Source organism: Microcaecilia unicolor, chromosome 2 (assembly GCF_901765095.1).
Source record: "Microcaecilia unicolor chromosome 2, aMicUni1.1, whole genome shotgun sequence".
Lineage (NCBI taxonomy): Eukaryota > Metazoa > Chordata > Amphibia > Gymnophiona > Siphonopidae > Microcaecilia > Microcaecilia unicolor.
The window spans coordinates 505475750-505498367 of record NC_044032.1 but is presented as its reverse complement, the minus strand read 5'-3'; the positions used below and the strand labels follow the sequence as shown (position 1 = coordinate 505498367).

General features: G+C 44.7%; 1 protein-coding gene across 1 annotated transcript in view; it reads left to right on the top strand.

The window, feature by feature from the left end:
• Positions 1–22618, top strand: part of WDR1 (WD repeat domain 1) — an 82400-nt gene that overhangs the window by 24519 nt on the left and 35263 nt on the right. The window contains 2 exon segments of the mRNA XM_030191187.1: positions 15932–16009; positions 20458–20538. Coding sequence (XP_030047047.1) covers positions 15932–16009; positions 20458–20538 — 159 coding nt within the window.

Genomic DNA, 22618 nt, shown 5'->3' with positions numbered 1-22618 from the left:
TTGTTTCTTTCTCTCCTCTCTCCTTATTTCTTCTCACTGCCCCCCTCCCTCCATTCTTGTTGTATGCCATTCCACTAGCATATCTGCAATCCCAGAGTAGGGCAGATCTGCACATACATATTCCCCAGCAACATAAGCATATGCCCCAGTTTCTGCATCAATGGTGAACACAACCGCCTTGGATCAGGGAGACACCTCGAGCAACAGCAGTGTTTAGCCTGTGGCAGCTGAACCACACTACACCATTGAGCAGGCATGGTTCAGTAGTCCAAGCTTTGGAGGCAGTGGCTTTTCTGGCCCTATTGCACTCTTGCTTTAATCCTGGGACTGTTGCCATTTAGTCCTAGATGTTTCCAGTTCATTACTTCATTTTCCTGAAGAGTCTTATGAGAGACTTAAATATGCCTTCTGAAAATCCAAATACACTATATTTAACTGGCTTACTTTTTATCCAAATGTGTTCAACACCTTCAAAAACATTTAAGTGTATTAAGGCAAGATCCGCCTTTGCTAAACCTATGCTGACTCATTCCCTTTAAACTGTGCCTGTCTCTGTGTTTGGTTTTAATTATTCTTTTTTTGTTTGTTTTTTTTAGAAAGCTTCTGTTTTGCCCAGAACCAAATATCATTAGGCCCAACATTCTCTAGTTCGCAAGACTATGAACCCGGGTGTTAGTGGGGCAGGAGCAACTTAAGGATTGCCCTTGTCTCCCCCCCCCCCCTACATTGGGTAAACCCCTGGTAATTGCCAGGGAAAATCCTCTGAAGAGGGGGAGGGTTCTTGGATAGCAGACATGACTTCTATAGGTAAAGCCAGGAAGGTGTGATAATTTCAGCTATAGCAATGCAAAATTTCTGCACAAGGTTTTGTGTTTTTTGTTTTTTTTACTTGAGGGACTGAATTACTGTACAAGTTCTAATCTGAAGCAAATTTTGCTGTATTAAGATGGCTTTGTTTTATCACAGCTTAATAACTGCAGCCTTAATTCTTAATGCATGTTACATTTTTTATTAATGTATGTAAAAGGAGCCAAAAATAAAAATCCAGAATGACTCATGATGAGAAATTTGTTCCATGCATATGCCTAGTTGTTCTTGAGTGCTCCTCTTTCATCTAAGGAGGTCCACCTTTTTCCCTCAGGGGCTTTTTGCTTTAAAAATACTTGAGACATTTTTTTAGCATCTGCAGCAAACTTCATATTTGATTTTTCATCTGCCTTATTGCTGGTCTGTCTTGTCAGTACGAATGCTCTGTTTTTCTCAACTGGGTCTGCTTTTGATTTTATTAACTTTTAAAGCTTTCCTTTTTAAAACACACTGGCAATCATTTTGGTTTTCCTTCGTCCATTTTTTTCAGTACAAGAATACATTTTTTTATCTGTTTTTTTTTCTGAAAAGATAGACTTTAAATTTAGAGACTGACTGACTGAATTTCGACTTTGGTACCAAAACTAGCCCAACATCCAGGTTCGGCCATGCTTGGCATTTTCAGCTGAAACTGAAACTCTAACCCCGTACCCCACCCCCACAACCACTAGCATGGCCTACCTTTAGAAGCCCTGGTGGTTTCTTCAGGGCAGGAGCTCCTGCCTATGCTGGCTTCTAAGTCAAAATGGATGCTGCCTCATGGCAGCCATTTTAAAATTGGAGCCATCATGAGCAGGAGCTACTGGGGATTGCTTCTGCCTATGCTGATTCCAAGCGCAAATTGGTTGTCATAGGAAGTTATAGCAGCCATTTTGACTGTGGAGTCAGCCTTGGCAGAGCAACTTGGGGTTACTCCTGCCCTGAAGAGGCTACTGTACCCCCAGGGCTTGTAAAGATAGTACTGGGGAGGGCCTACGGGTGATGAGAGGGCAGAGCTTGTGGTTGGGAGGAGGGGGAGGCTGGTGGGTTGCTTGCATTTCAGCTGCAGATTGGGTTTCAGCTGAAATGGTGAACCACGGTTTCGTTCACCCACAAACTTAGAAGTCCATGCCTCCATGCAAACTTTTGACCCTGGTAACCACTCTTGTGTTTGTATGTGTGTTTTAGTGTATTTAAGGGTGGGGGGTAAGGTATCAATGTGTGCTTCTTAAGATGTGTCACTTTAATACTTGTACTACTCTAGTACAAGTATTTATGCAATGAGACCTAGTTGCTGATGACTGTGGTTAGCAGTAAAATAACCTATTTTAACGGTAGTCCACATAGCTTGATTACAAAGTAAATATACTAGAACAATTTTATGTCAGATTTAATTGAATTGTGATCAATTACCAAACAGATATACCACCTTTACCCCTTATACCATGTCCTGCATTCCATGGAGAACTAGATCCCAAGTTGTTTACATAGAAACAGAGAAAATGAAGGCAGATAAAGACCATATAGCTTATCCAATCAGCCCATCCATGCCATCTAATATCTCTTAATCTTCCTCGGAGATCCTATTTAATTGTCCCAAGCTTTTCTCAATTCATCATCTCCAGTAGCTGTTTCCATGAATTTGTCACCATTTCTGTGAAGTACTGCTATAGGTTGCTCCTGAATCTTTACCTGTTCACCTTCAATTTATACCCCTTTATTCCAGAGTTTCCTTTTAATTGAAAGATTTGCCTTCTGTACACTTATGCCACGGAGGTATTTAAATGTTTATCATGTCTTTCCTCTCTTGCCTTTCTTCCAAATGGATACATACTGAGATCTTTTTCCATCCCCATAGGCAGTATGATGACCATTGATCGTTTTAGTAGCTTCCTTTTTGACGGTTCCACCAACTGCAGTATGCAATAATCTTTGACATTTAGGAATCTAACCTCCATAGCATGCTTGTGATGTTCTTATATAGCTGATACTGGGCTAATTGAGATCTTATTGTGTTGAAAATTCTGTTAACCTTTCTAATGTCCATTGGCATTCTGCAGTCATTTCCTCATCCTTGTCAAGCAGGCAGTGGTGTATGCTTAAGGCATTCTGCAGTCATTTCCTCATCCTTGTCAAGCAGGCAGTGGTGTATGCTTAAGTGTTTTCTTTCTATACCCTTGAACTCTCAATTAGAGAGTTACATGGGGACAGAAGTCTTACTCATCCCCACCTAATCCCGCAAGAATTAATGGTACATAAAAAAAATTCTGGTTGGCTCTCTGTCCCTCTCTGAGTTCGAGCCGTAGCACTGCAGGCAAGAAAGGAACAGAAGTTGGAACTTGGAACACTTTGATGCGCACATGTAAGGCTCTTCTGATTCACTGGCACTGTATGCTGAGAGGTCGCCACATGCACGTTCCAGTAGGTCAGGTGACATGTGATGCTTGTGCCTGTGTGAGAACTGAGGTTTGCACATCAGCCCGGGAGCAGAGAGGATTAATAGTAACATACTAAGTAACAGCAGATAAAAACCTGAACGGACCAGTCTGCCCAATATTCACTCTCATTAGCAATTCATAATTAAATCAACCATGAATGTGATGATATATACTCGGCTTCATCTGCTTGATGATAAGGAATCATTACCTATGGGTTGTGTCCATCAACCAGCAGGGGGAGATAGAGAGCACTCAATTTTTCACAGTGCCTCATGGCCAGCTAGCTCCACTGCCTCTTCAGTATTCTCTTATCTCCCCAAGCAGGGTGGCTGCAGCTTCTTCGAGCTCCATCAAAAATCTGCCTGGGGGTGGCTCCTGGCTTGCCAGTTGTTAGCCGGGGTGTTAGAGGCTATAGCAGCTTCACTTTGAAGGCACATAGGTCAGCCCTTTCCCTGCCTTACCCATGCCCCCGTGGATGTGGACATATTAGCTTGCTTTTCCCTGTCCTTTCCCACATTCCCTCTGAGTGAGGCTAATAATAGTGCTGATAGCCCTGGGCAGGATCCGGGCTGTCAGGGAGCGGTTTTCTCCCCTGATTTTGTTTTAATACTGCATAGGGCGTACATGCTTAAAAGAGCTCTTCCACAGGGTTCTTCGGACCCTCTGCCTCCCCCCCCCCCCCCCCCCCCCCCCCGGGTGGATCCTGGCCTTTTGGAGTTGGCTTTGCCTGTTTCTTATCCTCCTGATAAACGCAGAAGGGCTAATTCCCCTTCTGAGTGTGGCGCACCCACCTTTTCCCCCCTGTGGTCGGGCTATGAGGATTCTGAGGGGTCTGGCAGAACTTCTTGGGCTGAGGAGCCAGAGTCGGGTGCAGAATTGCCACAGGAGCTTGATGATCCGTCTGCGGTGAGGATTTTCCACCGCGAGGAGCTGCCAGCGCTTATTTCAGATGCCTTACAAGCCCTCTCGATTGAAGATCCTGGGAGTGGCACAGCCTCCTCTGTTAATCCAAGAATGGCTAGTACCAGAAAGCCTGCGCGAGCCTTTCCTTTGCATGACTCCATCCAAGAGCTTATTTCGGCTCAATGGGCTGACCCCGAGGGACCTTTGAAGGTTGCCAGGGCTATGGGGCAATTATACCCCCTGAGTGAGGAACATTTGACTCGCTTTGCAATGCCTAAAGTGGATGCCCTGGTCACGGCTGTGACAAAGAGCAGCTCTGAAGCGGTCCTTTGATTTGGCAGGTCTCACTGTTCGGGCGTCTGCATGCAGTTGTTATGCTGCTAGAGCCTGTCTGGCTTGGTTACAGCAGGCAGTGGAACAGCCCGGTGATGGAGCGGAGACCTTATCTGAAGTGGCTCCGCGGATGGAGTCGGCCTTGTCCTTTTTGGCTGACGCCCTTTATGATATGGTCAGAGCTTTGGCTAAACATATGGCTGTAGCAGTGGCGGCTCGCCGCACTCTTTGGCTACAACATTGGGCGGTGGACATGGCCTCTAAGCAAGGTTGTTGAAGTTGCCCTTTCAAGGCCTTCTCCTGTTTGGTGAGGAGCTGGAAAACATTGTTAAAGATCTGGGAGATTCCAAACCTCAGCGCTTGCCCGAAGATAGGCCGAAGCCTTCCTCTAAGGGTCAGGTGGTCTGCTCCTCTTACAGACCTCGCTTCCGTGAAGCTAGAAGGTACCACCCGGGGCATGCTGCTGGGTTCACTTCGCGTGCCCGCTTTCAGCAGAGAAACTCCTTTCGCTCGGACAAACGTTCCGCAGCTGCCGGTTCAAGGCCTGGAGTTCAGGGGCGACTCTCTCAATGATGGTGCGCCGGCCCCCTCCTCGTTTCCTGTCATCGGAGGAAGACTTTCCCTCTTTTTTCGAGGAGTGGGCCAAAATCTCCGCAGATCAGTGGGTCTTGGACCTGATCAGAGACTGATAACGAATAGAATTCGAAGCCCCGGTGAGAGATGTGTTTGTGGAGTCCCGATGCGGTTCTGCCACCAAACGGGCGGCGGTAGAGGAGACTTTGCACGGTCTGTGCCAGATAGGGGCTGTGACCCCCGGTGCCTCCCGCCGAACAAGTGCTAGGCCGCTACTCCATTTACTTTGTGGTGCCACGAAAAGGCGGGTCTTTTCCCCCGATCCTGGACTTAAAAGAGCTAAAGAAGTCCTTAAGAGTGCGGCATTTTCACATGGAAACCCTGCGCTCCGTCATTGTGGCAGTACAGCCAGGAGAGTTTCTCACGTCTCCGGACCTGAAAGAAGCTTACTTGCACATACCAATTTGGCCCCCGCACCAGAAGTTTCTGCGGTTTGTGGTGTTGGGAAAACATTTCCAGTTTCGGGCCTTGCCTTTTGGCCTCGCCACAGCTCCCCGAACCTTCTCCAAGGTAATGGTGGTAGTAGCTGCCTTTCTCAGGCGAGAGGTTATCCGGGTTCACCCGTACCTAGACGACTGGCTCATCAGAGCAGACTCAGAGAAAAAGGGTCATCTAGCTACAGCCAGAGTGGTTTCAGTCCTTCAATCTCTGGGCTGGGTCGTCAATATGGCCAAAAGTTACCTGACCCCCTCGCAATCTCTAGAATATTTGGGGGCCAGGTTCGACACAGCCTCGGGCTATGTGTTTCTTCCCGAGCAAAGGCGGTGCAAGCTTCAGAATCAGGTCCGTCTGCTCCTGAGGATGCCCCGCCCGCGAGCTTGGGACATTGTCCAGCTGTTGGGATCGATGACGGCCACCTTGGAAGTGGTGCCATGGGCGAGAGCGCACCTGAGACCTCTACAGTATTCTCTACTTCAATGATGGTCTCCAGTATCTCAGGATTATCAGTGCAGACTTTCTTGGCTCCCTGCGGCCCGCCTCAGTATGGAGTGGTGGCTCTCGGACAGCATGTTGCGGCGGGAATGCCACTGGCGCTCCCCGATTGGTGCCTAGTGGTGACAGATGCCAGCCTGAAGGGCTGGGGCGCACATTGCCAGGGGAAGCATGCCCAGGGTCTGTGGACGTCTGACGAGTCGGAGTGGTCTATCAACCGCCTGGAGTTGAAAGCGGTGTTTCTGGCTCTTCTGGCCTTTCAAGTGACCCTGGAAGGATTGGCTGTCCGAGTGATGTCGGACAACACGACAGCAGTGGCCTACATAAATTGACAAGGCGGCACTCAGTGCAGAGCTCTAGCCGCGCAGGCCGAACAAATTTGCCAAGCTGCATCTCTGTCCCTGTCAGCAGCTCACATTGCAGGTCGGAGCAACGTGCAAGCCGACTATCTAAGCAGGCATCAGATCGATCCAGCGGAGTGGGAACTAGCAGATGATGTATTCCTGCAGATATGTGCCAAATGGGGCAAGCCAGTGATGGATCTTATGGCGACCAGTTCCAATGCCAAAGTCCCGTGCTTCTTCAGCAGACGGGAGGGATCCTCGCTCTGCCGGGTTGGTTGCCTTGGCTCAACCCTGGCCCCTGGGCTTGCTGTATGTCTTCCTTCCGTGGCCCTTGATAGGGCGAGTGCTCCTGCGGATTCGGCTGCATCCAGGAAAAGTGGTGCTCATCGCCCCGGATTGGCCCAGAAGGCCTTGGTATGCGGACCTCCGACAGATGCTGTTGGAGGCTCCCTTTCCGTTACCTCTGGTTCCGCACCTGTTGTCACAGGGCCCGGTGGCCATGGAGGATGCCTGCCGCTTTGGTCTTATGGCATGGCGATTGAGAGGGCGCAATTGAGAGATAAAGGCTACTCAAAGGTAATTTCTACTCTCCTGCAGGCCCGTAAGTGCTCCACTTCCGTGGCTTATGCCAGGATTTGGCGCCAGTTTGAAGTTTGTGTTTCAAGAGCGCTTTCTCCGTTGCGGGCTCCTGTCTCGCCGATTCTGGACTTTTTGCAGGATGGTGTACACAAAGGCTTGGCCTATAATTCCCTGCAGGTGCAAGTGGCAGCAATGGCCTCCCTGCATGGCAAGGTTGAAGGCGTGTCCTTAGCTGCTCATCCAGATGTGGCACGGTTTCTTAGAGGGGTGCTTCGGCTCCGTCCTCCCATGTGGGCACCTTGTCCAGCTTGGACCCTGGGGTTAGTATTGAAGGCCCTTCAGGGGGCTCCATTTGAACCGCTTCGGCGTGCTTCAGAGAAAGATTTGACACTGAAAGCCGTCTTTTTAGTGGCCATTACCTCGGCAAGACGGGTGTCAGAGCTCTAGGCGCTGTCCTGTAGAGACCCTTTTCTGCAATTCTCAGAGTCATGGGTCACGGTTCGGACCGTGCCTTCCTTCATGCCTAAGGTGGTATCAGCGTTTCACCTAAACCAGCCTGTTTTTCTTCCCTCCTTTGTTGAGGAGGAGTTTCAAAATTCATTTGGGCAGTTGCACCTTTTGGTTGTGCGCAGGACTCTGTTGCAGTATCTGCGAATTACAAATTCTTTCAGGACCTCTGATCATCTTTTTGTGCTGTTTGCAGGTCCTCGTGGAGGGTCTTCAGCGTCTAAAGCCACTATTGCCCATTGGCCCAAAGAAGCTATCTTTTCAGCATATCTGCTGTCTGGCCGGGCTCCGCCTGAAGCCTTTAAGGCATATTCCACAAGAGCGATTTCCTCTTCCTGGGCGGAAACTGGAGCACTATCTCTTCATGAGATTTGCAGTGCTGCAACATGGGCTTCTAAGCTCTCTTTCGCCCGACATTACAGGCTGGATGTGGCTGCCAGGAGGGATGCGCGTTTTGGAGCACAGGTGCTAGCGCGTGGTGTGGCTTGTTCCCACCCTATTTAGGGATTGCTTTGTTAACATCCCATACGAAATGGCTTCATCTGCTTGATGACAAGGAAGGGAAAATTAGGTTCTTACCATGATAATTTTCTTTCCTTTAGTCATAGCAGAAGAAGCCATGAGCCCTCCCTATATGATTGTCTGTATTGCAGTGATTCTGATTTTAGGTGCTGTTCTTGTTTCCTGAAGTTATATTCCTTCCTTGGGGAGTCGGAAAGCAGTCTTCAGGATTCTTGTTACAGTTATAGGAGGATGAGTTCATCCAGTTCATGTTTTGGGAGGATGAGTTTATTCCCTCCAGGAGGATGCAAGTATTCCCTCCGTTTATACAAAGTGGAGGACGAGTTTATTCCCTCCAGGAGGATGAGTTCATTCCCTCCTTTGTTGAGTTTATGCCCTTGTTAAGGGGCCATCGTTCGCTGTGAGAAAAGTTCATGTTATTCCCATTGCGGTTTGCCATACTGCTTTGGAAGCTTCAAATACTGAAGAGGCAGTGGAGCTAGCTGGCCATGAGGCACTGTGAAAAGTTGAGTGCTCTCTATCTCCCCCTGTTGGTTGATGGACACAACCCATACGTAATGGCTTCATCTGCTATGACTAAAGGAAAGAAAATTATCATGGTAAGAACCTAATTTTCCCACAGGATGGAATCAGGTCCAGAGGGAAGCTAATAAAATGGTCAGTTGTCTCTGTCATAAGAAAGCATATGGGGGCGGTCTTAAATATCTCAGTATGTGTATGTAGAAGAGAGGCAGGGGTTCTCAACCCAGTCTTTCCAGGATACCCACAGTGAATATGCATAAGATCTGTATACAGTGGAGGAAGTGCATGCAAATTTATTTCATGATATTTATTGTCAGGTTTTCAGGATACTGATTGGCTGGATGTGTCCTGAGGACTGGGTTGAGAACCACTGTGCTAAAGACTTAAAATACCTCCATTGCATAAATATATAGGAGGTGGGCCTCTTTAGTTGAGAGGGAGCTCTGGAATGAGGAACTGTAGGATGAATAATCTGAGGACATTTCTTCACAGAAAGGATTGTGGATGCATGGAACAGCCTCTCAGTGGAGGTGGTGGAGACTGAATTCAAGAGAACATGAGACAAGCCTAGAGGGATCTCTTAAGGGAGAATAAGAGATTGGTAGATATTATAGATGGGTAGACTGGATAGGCTATGTCTTATCTGCCTTTCTCTTCAGAATGAATGCTATTTACCTCTACTGTTACCTACTCAGTCACTTCAGAGACCATACCAAGAGCCCTTAGTCTTGTCACTTATGTAGAACCATGTCAGATGCTTTGCTGAAATCTAAATACAGCACATCTGTGCTTTCTCTCTCCTTTAAGTGCCATATTCTAAAAGGTGGGGGGAGGCGGGGCTAGTGCTGGGCAGACTTCTACGGTCTGTGCCCAAAGTAGCACATATGAGTTTATCTTGTTGGGCAGACTGGATGGACCATACAGGTCTTTCTCTGCTGTCATCTACTATGTTACTATGACAAAGATGTATGTTGCTGGCAGTGGCGTTCCTAGGGTCGCTGACACCCGGGGCGGATCGCTGATGTGCCCCCCATCCCGGGTACAGCGTGACACCCCCCCCCCCCCCCCGGTGAAACGATGGACCCCCCCCCCCCCCCCCGGGGTGCATCTTTACCAGCTGGAGGGGTGCCGCGCGTCTGTCGGCAACACTCGTTCCCTGCTCTCTCTGCCCCGGAATGGGTTACTTCCTGTTCCGGGGCAGAGGGAGCAGGGAACAAGCGTTGCCGACAGACGCGCGACCCCCCCCCCCCCCCCCCCCCAGGTGCATCTTTACCTGCTGGGGGGGGGGGGGCTGCGCACCTGTCGCCTTAACTCGTTCCCTGCTCCCTGTGCCCCGGAACAGGAAGTAACCCGTTCCGGGGTAGAGGAAGCAGGGAACGAGTGAAGTCGACAGACGTGCGGCACCCCCCCCCCCCCCCCCCCAGCGGCGTGCACCTTGGGTGGACCGCCTCTACCGCCCCCCCCCCCTTGGTATGTCACTGGTTGCTGGGTTCCTTCAAGCCATTGTATTCCAGAAAATGCACCATCCTTTAAGCTGTATTTCCTTTAAGTTAATGGCTGCAGTTTTCAGGCCTGTAGTTCTCAACCTCCTTACTGCTGGTTTTGTAGAGAGGGACCACATCTCCCCTTTCAGCCTTCTTGGATCACTCATGGCTAAAAAAAAAAAAATGAGTCAGCAGAGCTAACAAAACGTTTCTAAGTTCTTCAGTACCCTCATATATCCATGTGGTCCCCACACTGTCTACATTGTTTAGCTAGCTACTTATGAACAGGTTTTTTTTCCCTGAAAATCATTTTGTCTACCTCATTTCATTCCTATCTGCATTATTTCTAACATTTTGTAACCAGCAGTTCATCTGTAAGCAAAGAATAGATAGATATATTTAAGCAAGTCCTTAGTCCTCCTCATTAGCTTATACATATTATACTCCTGCACCCTTGAGTCTGACAATGAGGCTTTTATAGAAAGTGCAAAGGTAAACATATCTAAAGTGCTCCTTCCCCATTTTTTTTTTTTTTACTGTGTTGACTTTTTCTTCTATTTGCATTTTTGCTTCCCTTAGATGACTAACTGGAAAAGTGTCTTCCTCTTTCTGTGATCTCTGGTTTTATGAAAGTTAACGGGTTTTTTTTCTTGCTTTTTTTCGTTTACTGCTTTTAAGAATCTGTGCCTTCCATTTTCCTTTTCTTTTTATTATTGTCCTAATAAGTTTTACTGCCCTTTGTAATATCCCCTTTCAGTTTTGCCAACAGCTTTTCTGCTTCTCCTAGATGTATTCCCCCCTCTGGCATAAATCAAATACTCTATTCCATAGTAAGAACATCATATTAACAGTCAAAATGATGTTAGTAGTGTGACGGTGTGGGGATGCTGTGTCTCAGGACTTGGAAAACTTGCTGTCATTGAAGAAACCCATGAAGTCTGCACTATACCAGAGGAATGTATGCTCATCTGTCTGTAAGATGAAGTGTAACTGAGTTATGCATCAAGACAATGATCCAAAGGGCTGGGGAGAAACAATTTTTGGGGGATTGGCCTAGTCAAGTCCTTTCTTGAACCCAATAGAGATACTGTGGCAGAACCTCAAATGAGTAGTTCATCCAAGAAAACCTATGAATGTGTCTGAGGTAAAGAAGTTCTGCAAAGGAGAATGGGCTAACTTCCTCAACAGCAACATGAAAGACTGATATCAATTGTAAGAAATTTGGGGTTTCAATTATTGCTTCTAGATGTGGTACAGCCAGTCAGGTTTAGGAGGCAGTTATTACTTCATTTATATGTTTATTCATGTTCACCTTGTCTAATATGGTATTATATGTTGTTAGAGATCAGAAACCATTCAGTACGACACATGCAATAATTGGGAAATGAGGGAGGAACAATTTTCACGTCACTGTAGCTGTTCTTTTCCCTTTTTCCAGATTAACCCACAATACCTTCTCTTTACTTTATTTGTAACACAGCACCGCTCTTTCACTCAGGAAGGATGGGAAAGGGAGAATGTAGCCAGTGCAACTAAATCTGTGAGCCACATCTCCTTGATCATGACTGAATTCAAGTTGACTTCTTTATTACAGCCATTAGATTCAGAACCTTGTTCCCTATCAGTGGGCATTAATGTACATGTCTTTCCAAATATTGCTATATTCCATTTCTGTACAGGTATTGTTTTATTTATGAGAATATTCTTACTTTTTTGTTGTTCGTCCTCTAATCCCAGTTTAAAACCCTCATCAGTAGGTTAGCTAGTCTTCTGTAGAAAACACATCAACCATGTTTTGATGGTGGATCATCCAAAAAAAACCAGTGGTGGTGGTCCAGGAAATGAAGAGAAAACCAAGGGTTCATTTCAGCTTTTATTGAAGGATGATCTTACTCAGCCAAGTTTCGGCAACAGCCTTTATTGGAGGTCACCACAATTTTCAATGTGAACTCAAAAGAAAAATAAGTCCATATACAATCTCCTTTAAAAGCTGAAACAGTGCATCTGGATTGGTGGGGGAGGGGGAGAATCATCTGGATGAGCTCCTGATCGCATTTGACAGTCTGACTGAGCTGATAGGAGTAGCCCATCACTGGAGGAGGAAGATAGAGAAGTTGAAAGTCTGTTGGGGGGGGGGGGGGGTAGTATGATCCTAAAAGAAAGTTGTTCCAAAGGTGCTGTGAGTGGCAATGAAGTGTGCTGAATGACCAGAGAGGACTAGTAGATTATAGCTATAGCAACCCCTCCCTTCCTGTCCTGCCTATTTGAGTAAAGGTAGAAATGTATGAAAGATCTCCATCCTGGAGCCATGTTTGAACAAGACAGAGTATACTAACTGAATGTTGTTTAATCAAATCTTGGATTAAAAAAATGCTTACCCCTAATAGACCTAGCATTGAAGAGCTATGTTAATGCTAGCCAGGGGAACAACAGTATTAACTGCTGGTTGGGACTCCTGCAGCAGAGCACGAAGCAGTCTTACCTCAGGTTTGAGTAGGTGGTTGTACAAATGACAGCAACCCCAATGAACTGAGATATGCACAGCTGACAGCATGTAGACAGAATCAAAAAGGAAAGTCAGAGACAACAGATACTAACCAGCAGAAAACCATACGATCATTTGTGGACTCATTCATGCATGAAGGAGTGCTCTGTGCACCCGCAGCGTTGTGTCACAGTACTAGATTGCTTAAGTCCCAAATGGTTACTAATGTCACTTCCAGTGTGTTGCAGTTCATAGCCTGATCTGGGTGAGGGAGAACAGTAACAACGCTTGGGTCTGCAACAGATAAACAAAAGCACAGTAAGCAGCAAAGGTAAAATCAAGAGCAGAGCAAAGAAAGAAAGATGTGTACCTCAGTACTAGATTACTCAAATCCAGACGCATCATTGGTGCATTGGAGGGACAGAGCCTAGAGCCAGTCTGGATGAGGGAGAGCATTGAACCTGCTATGTGTGGGAAAGCGCGGGGTACAAATGTAATTAATAATAATAATAATAATGCTCAGGTGTCTCTTCTGGTGCATCGGATATAGCAGAATTAGAAAAGGTTCAAAGAAGGGCAACCAAAATGATTAAGGGGATGGAACTCCTCTCATATGAGGAAAGGCTTAAGAAGTTATTCAGCTTGGAAAAGAGATGGCTGAGGGGGGATATGACAGAAGTCTACAAAATACTGAGTGGGATTGAATGGGTAAATGTAAATCTTTTATTACTCTTTCAGAAAGTGCAAAGACTAGAGGATACTACTTAGTTAACGTTAAAAATGAACATGAAAAAATATTTTTTCACTCGATGAATAGTTAAGCTCTGGAACTCATTGCCAGAGGAAGTGATATCAGCAGTATATCTGGGTTTTAAAAGGTTTGGACAAGGAGGAAAAGTCCATAGTCTGCTATTAAGATAGATATAGGGAAAGCTACTGCTTCTCCCTGAGATCAGTAGCATGAATCGTACAACTATTTGGGATTGTCAGAAACTTGTGACCTGAACTGGCCACTGTTGAAAGCAGAATACTGGGCTAGATGGAGCATGGTCTGACCCAGTATGGCTATTCTTATGTTCAGCACAAAATGTCAACTTTCTTGTCAGTGCCTGTGGAATGATTTGGCTTAGGCACTGACAGGACAGGTTTGGGGAATTAATGCAGAGAATGTGCTGTTCTGTTCTGACCATAGTCTCTGCTGCTTTCTCTATTCCTTTAGAGATGTTGCTGATGTCAGCAAAGTGACTTTCCACAATCCAAAAAGGATGATGAGACTTGTGCTTCTACTTCTATAATGATGTGTTTTGTACTAGAGCGGCAAGGGCAGGCTTAAATCACACTATGTAGAGGGTTTATTCAGAGTTGCGTAGGTGTCTATGGCTTCCAAACACACGGAAAAACACTAGTACGTTAAAAGAATCTGTGCTGAACATAAAGATGAATACTTATTACACTTGAAAAACTAAAAAAGATTGAGTTTAACGTGCAGGATTAAATGAAGGACTGAAAAAAATAGATAAGATAAATGAAATTGACCTTCAAAAAGAATGTTGTGATACCGCTGACTTTATGGCAAGAAACAACCTTGCTTGAGTAAAGGAAGCACCAGTGCGATATTGAATTACCTTTAAAAATCATTTTTTGTCCACCCAAAGACATTCTTTCCTTAAGGATAAATTGTGTTTCTCTGGTTGCAGTAAGATGGTAGTGGACTGAAAACAAAAGTGTAAATAAAAGTAAAAATGGAATGCTGAAAAAAAAAAAGAATAGTAAGACAACAACAATATAGAGCTACCCATTTCGATCAGTATAAGGAATGCTGCTGACTTATGATTGATTTAAAAAAAAAAAAAAAAAAAACCTTGAGTGAAGGTAGCACCTAAGTTACTGTAGAATGCCCTTGAAATGAAACGTAATGTTTTCACATAAAACATGCTTGTACAACTAAAGGATGAATAGTGCTTTTATAGTTGCAGAGAAATAGCATTGTGAAAAACAAGCAATGTAAACGAGACCCACAGAAGAATATAAACACAAAATCAGACTTGATGGGCTTATACGTAAGAAAAACATGCCAGCAAATAGGTAGAATATTGTAGGTAAAGTACTAGTCTGTATGTTCGCTGGTTTCGTTTGGCCTCTACCATGATTCATTGTGGCTATCCTGAGGCAATTATTAATAAGATCATATTTTGACCAATCTGCTTATGCCTTATTGGTTCAGATGATGGTTTCCAAATTACTGGAATTACTGCAATGTTCTTTATCTGGGCTTATCAGCCAAGTTGCTAAGAAAATTACATCTTATTCAAAATATATCTGTTAGGTTGATTTTTGGCCTTAGGAAGTTTGAATTCGCTTCTTGTAGACTAACTTTACGTTGTTTCCCAGTGCAGCAGAGAATCTTGTTTAAATCAGTCTGTTTAACATTTCAGGCTATTTACTGCCTTTCATAATCCCTAGTAACCGATTTAGTTTGTTTTCCCTTAGGTAGGTTCTGTACTTGGTTGCATAATTTGCTGATCTTTACGTTTGTAATTTGGAAAGGAGCTTGTGTTTTTTTTTTTTTGTTTTTTTTTTTTTAATAGTTAAGACTGTTCCTTTTCTTGAAGCCTCTCTTTTCTGTGCCTTCTCTCTGCTTTAGCCCTTCCCATACAGGCTAACTAAGCTATCCCCTGCAGTTTCAGCCTCAGTAAGGGAGTGTCCTTGAGGAAACCTGCCTTGTACCACCCACTCCTTCACAGACCCAAAGCGACCCTGATTAAAAAATTAGCAAAGATCGCTAACTTATTAACTTCTTGTTTATGAACTGGGTATCCTAAAGATGAGAGAATTTGAGCTTGTTCTATCAGACCTCCAACCGGTTGACAGCCCGGAGCAGAGAGCTGCACCCATCTGTTGGCCGGCTTTTCCTCCTGTCCTAATGCCATCGCCAATCTGGCATAGGGTTTTGAGCGGCAGAGTACCATTCAGCGCCCCATTGTTCAGCGCTCTCTACTTTTTAATCATGAGGGTACAGGAACAAAAGAGCGCACAAGTGTACATTAGCACAGATTAGCATGCTACTTGCGTTGATCTGCTGCACTCTCATTTGTTCCAGTGCTCCGGGCGGCTGATCATAAAGTGCAGGTAAATGTGGGCGCTAATGGCCTCTAGTACCCGCATTTACCTCTGATTATCTGCCCCCTCAGTGTATTACTGTAGATTGATTAAAGCATTTGTGTTTTGGTAGCAGGCTTTCTGCATTTGTTAATCTGGACATACAAATGTGTGTGTGTGTCTAGTTATTTAATTTGTAAGATAGGGCTGTGTTGTGGGGAGCCCACTACTGGGTTTTAGGAGACTTGGGATTTTTTTTTTAATGTATGAAATTTAATCCAAGTTAATTGCCCTCTTTTGTAGGATCACTCCAGATTCGTCAACTGTGTGAGGTTCTCACCTGATGGCAACAGGATTGCTTCAGCTAGTGCAGATGGCCAGGTAATTAAACACTTTTTTTTAAAAAATATACTGGCAGAAGGAGATATGTGTGGCTCATGGGAATTTTCTGGAATTCTTTCTCCTCCATTTTATCCATTATCTATAAATAGGAATGTATATTCCACTACATAACTTCCCACTATTCCATCAACCAGCATGTGGAGATAGAGAGCTCAAAACTAAGCTATCTCTTGGCATCCAGTCCAGCTTATTTTCTATCTCCAGCAGTTGCATGGACACACTTTTCAGCCTCTGGTTCTGAGTGATTTGCTCCTGATCCAGTTGGTCAACTGTTCCCCAGTTGAGCTTTGTAGGTGTCTTGATTCTGCAGAGTCATATCTGGAGATCTTCAGATCCCTATCTGTGATGCACCATAAATTTACTACTTCCTTCCCTTCACTTCTCCTGTTTCCTGTGGAGCTCTCCTTTTCCAACACAACAACCTTTTTTTTTTTTTTTTAAGGTTTACTGGAGAGCGTGGGACAGAATATCATTTCTGATCTTTCTCATCTGGGGTGAGACTTGTGGAGACTGTGAGCTTGGGGGGAGCAGCTGGCAGTGGTAATTCTAACTAAAGTTTGACTCTGAACCGCTTGAATGGGTCTCACTGGATATGTGCCTGAGAGTGGGCTCTGGAGGAGAAGATAAAATTGTAGGTTCCTAGGGTGGACTCCCTTGTTATAGTGGTGGCTAAGAAAACTGCCTTGCCTTAGAAGACCTACAGGATAGGATGCTAGAAAGATCGCTGAAACAAGCCTTTAAAGTGGCCTGGTTGGGTCTTCAAGCGACAGTGTGCATCACCTTTAGGACAAGACCATGCCTGAAGTGACATTAGTAGTCTACAAGACAAGTGCCATAACGACCAGCTGGAAGGTGGGGTTGATCTAGTTGGAGGATACTATTTTATGACGTTATGGCCCACAGTATGTCTTTTGGCAGTCACGGCATGTCGGCAACTCTGGTTGCAAAGTCTCAGCCTTAATAGGTGGGGGCAATGACACAGTCTTCAATATAAACCCAACACCAGCTATTTTGTAATGCAAAAGGCAGAACATATGTATGTCTGACCTCAGCAGTGACTTTTCACACTGAGGGACAGCCCAGCAATTCACTGATATAGTCATAGGTCATTTAGAAACTTTTTATATTCCAACGTAATACAAGTTACGCCAATCTAACAAGTCTTTAATTTTTTAAATTAGAATAAAAGCTACTTATCTTATATCGCCAAGGACTTGTTACCAACATGGCCTGTGTTTAAAGAGACTTGTGTTAGGGTATTGGTCCTAGAAAAAAACAATATCAGTTAACTTACAAAACTTTATTCCTAAACAATATCCCCACTTAAAATATCTTACCTCGCTAAGCCTAAGCTTTACTCCTATTGAACCTTTTCAAAATGTCACCCGAAGGCTAAATGCTGAATTTAAATAAGAACATGTCATACATAATGACATCACTTAAGACCAATCACATTTTTAATTATGTCAACAACCACTAATCCACTTCTAAGTTTAGTCCACCAGCATATTTAGCGTTTAATAAATAAATCCAATGCTGTTCTTTATATTTAACAATAAAAGTGAATTGGTGGTCATTGATATGATTAAAGCTCTGAGTGGGGATATTTGATAATTGTTTAGGATTAAAGTTTAAGGTAATAATAATGTTTTTTTCTAGGACCAATACCCTAACACAGGTTTCTCAAAACATGGGCCATGTTGGTAACAGGTGCTTGGTGATATAAGCTAAGTAGCTTTATTCTAATTATAAAATTTAAATACAAAATTTGGAGTAAATCGTATTAGGTCATTTAGAAACTTTATATGCCAACTTATGACAGTATCGGTGAATCACTGGGCTGTATCCCAGTGTGAAAAGACTCACTGCTGAGGTCAGACATACATATGTTCCCCCTATTGTATTACAAAATTGCTGGTGTTGGAGTGGCCTAGTGGTTAAGGTGGTGGACTTTGGTCCTGGGGAACTGAGAAACTGAGTTCAATTCCCACTTCAGGCACAGGCAGCTCCTTGTGACTCTGGGCAAGTCAGTTAACCCTCCATTGCCCCATGTAAGCCGCATTGAGCCTGCCATGAGTGGGAAAGCGCGGGGTACAAATGTAACAAAAAAATTTTTTACATTGAAGGCTGGACAATTCTAGTTGAGGCATTAGGCAGAGGATCTAGTGTCAGTCACGTCTAGTTAAACTAACCTTTCGGGACAAGTGGCTATTTGGAGAATGTAACTTTGGGGGAAACTAAGCCACAGTAGTTTTGCCAGAGGATAAGCCAATGGCCTCTGCTCCTCTGTCTTCTGGGGGCTCTCGATCTTGATTTCAAGACAGTAGACGGTACTGGCCTGGCCATCAACAATATGGTCTGAAGTCCCACTTTCATACATGCCATGCAGATAGGAAATCCTCAGTCAGAGTGTCCGATGCCTCCAGAGCTTCACAATGTTATGAGGCTGGTCCACTCTTCTCTTCCTCCAGTGGGAGCATATCTTCAGGAATCATGGGAGGAGTGGGCCAAAATCACATCAGATCAGTGGGTTCTGGATGTTCTTGCAGAAGTTTACAAGTTGAATTCTTCTGCCTGGTCACTCCTCTTCTTGCAGTCTCCTTCTCAAAAGGGAACCAAGGCAGTCTAGGTTCAGGCCATCATAGATTCCTTGCTGGTGTTGTGGACCATTGTTAGTTCCCCAGGCTAAACAGGGACAAGGCAGATGCTCATCTTCATTGTCCTGAAGAAGGAAGGCACATTTTGTCCAGTCTTAGATCTCAAAGGTCTAAGTCATTGCCTCCGAGTGCCCTACTTTTGCATGGAAACACTTTTTAAGAGCAGTCATAGCCTCAGTTCAAGTGGGAGAATTTCTTGTCAATTAAAAGGGTTCAGTTGAGTCAAGAAGGTTATTCTGATTGTCATTGCTACCTTGCTTCAGGCTTGGAAACTCTCTAAATCCCTGGTGTATGTGAGGGTGTGGAGGGCATTCTATGGATGATGTTTTAAGCGTAATTTATGTTCAGATTGCACACATCCTAGCATTTCTCCACGCAGGCCTTCAGAACGGATTGGTGGTGGTCTCTAAAAGTTCAGGTTGTGGCTTTGGCCTGTTTTAGAGGCAGTCTACAGAAGAAATCTCTTGCAGCTCACCTGAATGTTGTTTGATTCTTGCGGGGAGCAGGCCGCTTGCTGCCTCTGTTTCGTACACTGTCGTGGAACCTTAATTTAGTCCTGCGGGCTCTTCAGAAGCCTCCTTATGATCCACTCCTGAAGGCCTCCTTGAATGATCTTATGCTAATGGCAGTGTGTTTTGTGCCTCTTGTGTTGGCATGTAGGGTTTCAGAGCTTCCCTGCGCATGGTTCCTTCTTTCTTCCAAAAGTGGTATCAGCATTTTATCTCGACCTATCTGTGGAGCTTCCGTCCTTTCACTGAGAGGACAAAGAGCTTCAGTATTCTTCCTTGAAGCTTCTCAATGTTTATAGAGTCCTCATAATATATCTAGAAATCACGAATGAGTTTCGCAAATCAGACTTTGTGCTTTTTGGTAAACAAGCTTGGCCTCATGGCTTCAAAACTCACAATTGCTAGACATGGTTGAAGGAGACTATCACATCTTGTGGGCTCATTCTATGAGGTGTAGACACATCCTGGACGGAGACTACATTACTGTCTCCAGCAGATATTTGCAAGATGGTGCCATGGTGACTGCTGCATACATTTATCGAGCACTACAGGGTGGACGTTGCAGTGCACTCTGAAGCCAGTTTTGGGGCTTCATCCCTCAGGGCAGTGGTGGTGCCAAGATCCCACCCACTCTTTTGAATATCCCACAAGTTCTGGAATAGTAGGAAGCTATGTAATGGAAGGAAAAATTAGGTCTTACCTAATAATTTTCTTTCCGTTGGTCTTTCTACTATTCCAGAGGCCTGCTCGAGGTTTCTGAGAGGTTTAGTCAGTTCAGAGTAATGGGTCAAATAAGTATCTCCTTGCATGGTGCTTCCTGCATACCTCTTGTCCTCCACAAGTTGTCTAGAGATGAAAGGACCACACGTGTTTGCTCGTCTGGTTAGTGTTGTTAGCGAGTTGTTTAAGGTTGTGTTTATTCTTAGTTTCTCCTTACTGCTTGTGTATGTAAAAATTGAGGCGCTAGACTGGATGCCAAGGGATGTCTCTTCTCAGTTCTTTATCCACTTGCTGGTTGATGGAGACAACTATCCCACAGGTTCTGGAGTAGTGAGAAGCACTAATGGAAAGAAAATTATCAGGTAAGACCTAATGTCTCCTTACAGCTGATTGAACCCCTGTTTGTTACTGAAACAGTCATTTAACACTGAAGAACTGTGCTCCAGTTTGGGTTTCTCCATAACAACTTGGTAATATGGATACTCTTGTACCTCTTGTCATATATGTGGTGACTTGTCAACATTTGTGTTTATCTTTTAAGATTTTCCTGTATGATGGGAAGACTGGTGAAAAGATTTGTGCTCTTGGAGGAACTAAAGCCCATGATGGTGGAATTTATGCAGTAAGTAACTTTTCTGTTTAATAGTTTTTTATTCACCACTGATGCTGCAGTAGCCTGTGAGTTAAGGTACTTAAGCACAGTCTGTTGGGCTATTAGCACAAGGGTCTGGTTGCTGCCGTGTAGCCAAGAATTTATTCTAGGAACTGTTTGAAAATATGGATTTGTATCCTACTGGGAGGTGAATGCTTCATTGGCTAATAATACAGTTTGAATAGTTAGGCTCGCTTGGCTCCCCAGGTCTGTTCTCTGAGACTGGTTCTGTGTTTTTTGAGTGACAAATGATGACTTGCAGGTGTGCTTTTTGGCAGTTCCATCTGGGGAGTGGGAAGAGGTTACAGGCACCTGAAGTAGAGGATTGGCCTAGTGGTTAGGGTGGTGGACTTTGGTCCTGAGGAACTGAGTTTGATTCCCACTTCAGGCACAGGCAGCTCCTTGTGACTCTGGGCAAGTCACTTAACCCTCCATTGCCCCATGTAAGCCACATTGAGCCTGCCATGAGTGGGAAAGCGCGTTGTACAAATGTAACAAAAATAAAATAAAAAGGGTTGTGACAAGGAAATGTAAGGGTAATGCATTTGATATACCACCTCTCTGTGGTACAACCAAAGCATTTTAAATATTGTAGGTACTAACTTTTGTGCCCAGAGCAAAGGAAGGTTAACTGACTTGCTAGCGTAACAAGGAGCTGCAGTTGAGAATTGAATCCAGTTCCCCAACCTCTAACCATTGGGCTGCTCCTCCTCATGTTCTGCTGAGGTAATTATATAATGTAGTGGTTTTCAATCTATTCCTTGAATTTACCATGGATAGCCTGAAAGTATGCATGGAATAGACTTGAATGCATGCATTCAAGTTCCCTGGGAACTGGGTTGGCCACTGTCATTTAAGACTAATGATTAAATTGTATCCTAGTGTTCAGCTTTGACAATCCCTTTGAAAGTACATGGAACGGTTTACAGCTTCATAAAGAGGAGCATCTTCAAACACATTAATACTAGAGACTGACTTAACTTTGGATTTGGTTACAGTGCCAAAACCAGCCCCAAATCGTTTTCTGCCCAGTTTCAGTTTTGGCTGAAGGGTTAGCTCTTTAATTTTCAGCCATGTTTTGGTTTTTGCTGAAAATTAACCATGTGTTTTGGTGGAAGTCAAAAATTTTATGTTGTCTCATTTGTGTCCCTCCTCTCCTCCCAGACCACCCTCTGAGTGTCTCTTCCCCCGCCCACCCCCAAACCTGTAGGCTCCCTGGGCCTATATTATATTGCATGGTGGTCTATGGGTGTAGTTGGGGCAGGAGCAATCCCTGGTTTCTAGTGCTGTCCTCTTCATTATTCGAATCAATTCATAGGTTCGTTTTGGATGAATCGATTCGTTTTTGAAAAAAATCGGGACTCCTGATTCAGGATTGCCCCACCTCCCTCCCTCTCACCCGCTGTTGGTAAAGCAAAGACCAGCCTGAAAAATCCCATTTTACCAGTGCTTCTTGGATTATTTGAATAGTAAAATAAAGCCAGCCCAAGCCCGCCCATCATCCACTCAGTGGTATGCACCAATCCGAAGAGAGCATTCAGCAACCAATCACTAGCCACGTCTAACCCATGCCCCAGGAAGTCTCTGCTGCTGTCAAGGAGGTCTTATTAAACAAGGATACCTCGTTGATTAAACTTCCTTGGCGGTCATGGTTGCTGTGGTGACATTCTCAATCCCTGCCTCTTCCCATTCTCAATTTGTGGCACCGTATAGGAAGTGAGTCGGTGTGTTGGTCTGCAGAAATGGGACACCCCAGTCTCGGCTGCCACCTCAGCTCAGCTCATTATAAAGGGTAAGGTAGGGGCGCTGGGAGGAAGAGGGGTAGCTCACTCATTTGACTGGAACATTAACTTGTGTAGGATTTGTGTTACTAGTTTAAGATTGTACTGAACGTATCCCCCAATTCTGTAGTGACATATGACTATCCTCAGGATGAGTATTCAGATTCAAGGGTCTGTAAAACAGTAGCTGAATCATTTCTTACAACATAGGATCCATCCAGCCCTTCAGAGAGTGAGCCACATATGTTGCATGTGCCTATGGACACGTC